Source organism: Aegilops tauschii, chromosome 4, assembly GCF_002575655.3.
Source record: "Aegilops tauschii subsp. strangulata cultivar AL8/78 chromosome 4, Aet v6.0, whole genome shotgun sequence".
Taxonomy (NCBI): Eukaryota; Viridiplantae; Streptophyta; class Magnoliopsida; order Poales; family Poaceae; genus Aegilops; species Aegilops tauschii.
In genome coordinates, this window is record NC_053038.3 from 118714532 (window position 1) to 118718946 (window position 4415).

Genomic DNA, 4415 nt, shown 5'->3' on the forward strand with positions numbered 1-4415 from the left:
GGGACGGAGGGACTACTTTGTAGGTTCTTGGATCTTGGATCCAAAGCATTATACCTGTAATACTTGCGGGTATGAATAAACATGTAGATATTACTCAAAAAAATACTAAGTCTAATAATCTAGAACACCGCCTGAGAAAGCAATCTAGAACGCCATCCACTAAAAAAATAAATCTGGAACGCCATTCATCTAAAAGAAAACAAAAACTGGAACAACAGTGCATATTAAGCTAGGAACTACTCCCTCTGTAAACAAATATAAGAGTGTTTAGATCATTAAAGAAGTGATCTAAACGCTCTTATATTTCTTTACGGAGGGAGTACTATTTCGGGTCTTTCAAGAACTTGCAAACTGTTCGAACTGAATTTGGAATGCAACACCTCTTCTTTCGATGCTAATTCAATCTCGCTTGCTAGAGATACCGAGGCCTCATTGGCAACCGATGGAGGACAGACATATGGTCACTCCATCTGGGATTAACTTATCTACCAAGCTCTTCTTATTCAAGGTTCTTTTCGTAGCTGCGTGGCAGGCACATTTGGAAGAGATGAATCCCCCGAATCTTCGATAATGCATTTTAGGCATCTGGAAACTATAGTTGTAAACAACATCTTCAGCAACGGTTTTTCGATTGAAGGAGGCGTTTAAGATCTCCAGCTACTGCTTAATTGAACGCACTCATGTGGGTGTGCACGTATAGTGTGCTATACCATGTGAATGTGACGCATGCCTACGCTTGTACGAGGAAACAGTTTGCTTGTTTATGATAAAATATTTTCAGTGCTCTCGCTGCCCAGTGGGAAACCTCCGCTGCTAGACGTTTTTGCAGAGCTAGTATCAATGTTGAGAGCAGTTTCTATGAAGAAAATTAAATTCCGAAACACAACGCCAGCTCGATGTTCGTCCAGTCTAACAACTGAACATTACAACACAGCTTCAGAAACAAAAAAACTTAAGGCTAGAAGAAATGTCGTTATTCCTTAGACAACTGCGAAATAGTAGTTCTTAAGAGGGAATAGCAAACAAGCTTCATTTGTACTGTCCAGGATACATCATCTAGTTTCCTGCAGACCTGCACCGACGATGCCCATCAGTATGCGGAAGAAGCTGGCCATAATTTAGTTCAAAAGGAAACACATCCAAGATCTCAAAAAGGCAAAGGCATCAAAGCATCTTGAGAAGATAATGACAGCAAATGGAGAAAGACCCATTTGCAGAGAAGAGTTGTGGAAAACTTACTATGACGTTTCAGCATTCATCTAACTCAAGTAAAGAGAAGTAGGAAAAACAAAATCAGCGCAGTGTCGTGCACTCTACAATCACGGTACTGTTGTAAGAAATTTACCATCAAGTTGATCCAAACAGAATATGCATTAAACTTAGGCAACAGACAGTCGTTATGTAACTGCACAGAGGTACTCTACACCTGCTGTGCTAAGCAGCCTTGGGATCAAGAGCACCTGTGCTCTGGGACATCCTATTGTAGAATCATACTACAAAATATACTTTATTTTGCTGTTGGCCGCAGTTACGACCAATTCAACCTTTTAGGAAGCTCAAAGGATATCATGCATACTGAATTTTCTGATAAACTAAGATTTGCGGTAGTTTTATTTATTTCTTCACACATGCAATTTGTTAAGTGCCTGAGCTACCGGCTATCAATAGCCCTGGAAGTATAAGATTTTACTGTACTGCAGTATGCAATGTAGTCACTCACTAGCTGAAGCAAAGCTTACATCAAGAGTTATCCTTCCATTCAAAAGTAAATCACCCCTTTACTGCACTATGAACACTACACTGGTAAAACTTGCAAGCTTGGATCTTTTAAGTCCATAAGTTTGCTATTCTTTCCTAGCAACTTTGCAACAGTTCTACATTATACAGGATTTAATTTATATCAAAACTAGTTGGAACCAAGACTAGAAGGTAATAATCATAGATTAAAATCGCGGGCGAAGGGACATTGTGCAAGGAAAATTTGCAGCGATGGTTAACGAAGAAAGGGTGCGATCTCCGGCTATTGCGGCGTGATCTCCCACGATGCTGGGAAGGAAACAAATCGCGGGGCAGATTTCATGCGGCGATAGCACCATGATAGAGGTCTTTTCGCCCACGATTTTAATCTATGGTAATAGTGCATACGGCTTCCACAACCTCATCCTATTCGTTTCTTTACTTGAAGGATCTCATTCCCCATTGCTAGAATACATCATACAGCCAAACATGTTTGGGATCAATATTGAGCTTTCATTTGTTAGCTATGGTTCTTAAGTATCTCAATCAAGGTTTTTTTAAAGTGCTAAGAGCTGAGTGAGCGTTCTGTCCCCACCTATTGGAATGAGCACTTAAACAGCACTCAGGCGCGTCTAGGCGTTTGTACGTACAAGGCAGTAGGTGGGCCTGGGAGGGTAAGGCTTAGAGTTCCTCTGACTCGGCCTCCTTCTGACAATGCAGCCCAATAAGGCCCACTAAGAAACCCTAGTTTGCATCTGATGATCTGAACCGTTCATCTAAGTCCACGCCCTCTCTCTCGCTGGGCCTCTCACTCCTTCCTAGCAAAAGCAATGGCATTGCGGCTCCTCCTTCTTCGCCTCTCTTCTCCTGCCGCTGCCGCTGACGGTGGACGGCCTCGCCCGACTCCGCAGGACCTCGCCAGCCGCCTAATTCTCCGCTTATGGCCAAAGCGAGGCGGTCGGCTCCGCTCAGCGTTTACCGCACCTAGGTGCAGGCCTAATTTTTCACTGATCTCAGTGCGTGGATTAGATGCATCGTCGATGCAGAGGTTATTGTTGCAATAGGACCAAAATCAAATACTACTCTTTATAAACAGTCAGAAAATCCTTAAACTTTTGAAGTACATATAAATTTGATAATTGAAAGCTAAAGTATAGTAACTTAGGTAGTATTTTGATGCCAAATGAGTTAGAAATAGTATAAATGGTTGATTGTTTTCACAGTACACTGATTACCAGAGATAAAAAATGAACTAACCTCACAGCATGAACCTCAGAGAGGGGTGGTATGCATGATAGCCTCAAGAATTTTCTTTTCCATTTTATCCTCAGCAACCCAGACAGAACTCTGCCTGCGCAAGAGCTCCCTGTGCTCCGCCTTCTTCTGTGCTTTCAGCTTCTCCTTGTTCCTCCAGCTCTCCAGCTTCTGAGCTCTTTCTTTCATCTGCGCATCAACACATGTGCGTTATAGGCATATTTTAGATCACATTTAGCTTTACAAGCCTGGCATATCAGTGCCCAGGGATGCATTTTCTTGGGCACAAAAACGATGATGAGCTGAAACAAGGTTGGCCGTCATATGGCAAGATGGCCACTTATTTGTTGTAAGAGGTTCATATGGCAAGTTAAGGAAACGGTAATCGGTAAGAATCCCGCTCCCCGTTAAAGCCGAAATGGATGAGGCAATTCGTCGAACAAGTACAATGCAAAGATGAAACGATGGGAGGAGGGGAATGAAGGAAGGAGAGGGCGGATTACGAGGGCCTGGCGGAAATCGAGCTCGAAGGCGCGGCGCTCGGCCGCCCTGGTCTGCGCGGCGGCAGCCTTGGCGGCTTTGCGCTCCTCGTTGGCGAGGCGGGCGGCCTCGGCACGTGCCTCCGCCTTGCGCTGCCGCTCGGCCTCCAGCAGTTGCGCCTCGTAGGCGTACTGACGCCGTAGCTCCCCAACCTCGCGCGCGTACCCCTTGCGCAGGCGCTCCAGCCGTGCCCAAGCCTCCCGTGTGTCGCCGCCGCCCGCGGCGACCGTGGCGGGGGCGCGCTCCGCCCAGCTCCCGAGGTAGTCGCTGGGCTGCGAGAACTCGTGCGGTTCCACCCGCGACAGAGCCCGCGCGGAAGCGTGGAAGCGGCGGAGGAGGTGGTGTGGCCTGGAGGAGGAGAGCGCCATCGCCGCCGTGGGACAGATCGCCGTGCCTGTGCTGAAGAAGCGGCCGCGGAACGAATGAGTGAGCGTTCGGCCTTTTTTCTTTTAAATAACACTTTCCGCAGTTGGGTCTGAATGGCCCACTACCTACTTTGCATACGATGCAATCCAGCCCACCTAAGACGAGTCCTCGCAACGCGAATCCAGGGCGCGACTTTGGAAAACCCTATTTGACGCGCGCTGCATCAAGTAGTCGAGGCTTCTCATTTCGAAATATGTTCAGAAATTCAAAAAATGATTTGGCTTTTGAAACATTACGCATCTTTTAAAACAATTTAAAAACTTCTAAAAACCTTTAGAATATTCGATTTTTTAAGAAAATTTCCAAAAATATAAATTTTGTTCAAAAATTCAAAAAATAATTATGAATTTAAAAAATGTTCCAATTTTCAAAATTGTTTCATAAATTCAAAAAAATGTTAATGTTCTAAAAAAATTCAATAAATTATCAGTGAATTTCAAAAATTATTTGCTTCTTCA

The 4415-nt window shown here is 44.6% G+C and overlaps 1 protein-coding gene across 1 annotated transcript; it reads right to left on the minus strand.

Annotated features, from left to right (window-relative positions):
• Positions 1–853: 853 nt before the first annotated feature.
• Positions 854–3964, minus strand: LOC109779745 (uncharacterized). The gene is made up of 3 exons (XM_020338370.4): positions 3495–3964; positions 2995–3180; positions 854–1072 (listed from the first exon to the last, which is right to left on the minus strand). Exons 1-2 carry the CDS (start codon positions 3897–3899, stop codon positions 3010–3012), a joined length of 576 nt encoding a protein of 191 aa, XP_020193959.1. The 5' UTR covers positions 3900–3964; the 3' UTR covers positions 854–1072; positions 2995–3009.
• Between the last annotated feature and the right edge of the window lie 451 nt (positions 3965–4415).

Bases quoted from the DNA above. Each gene is read 5' to 3' on its own strand.
- LOC109779745 (XM_020338370.4), bottom strand. From the start codon at position 3,899: ATGGCGCTCTCCTCCTCCAGGCCACACCACCTCCTCCGCCGCTTCCAC. The intron at 3,181-3,494 runs GTAATCCGCCCT...GTTGATGCGCAG, and splicing joins TCGATTTCCGCCAGGCCCTC to ATGAAAGAAAGAGCTCAGAA.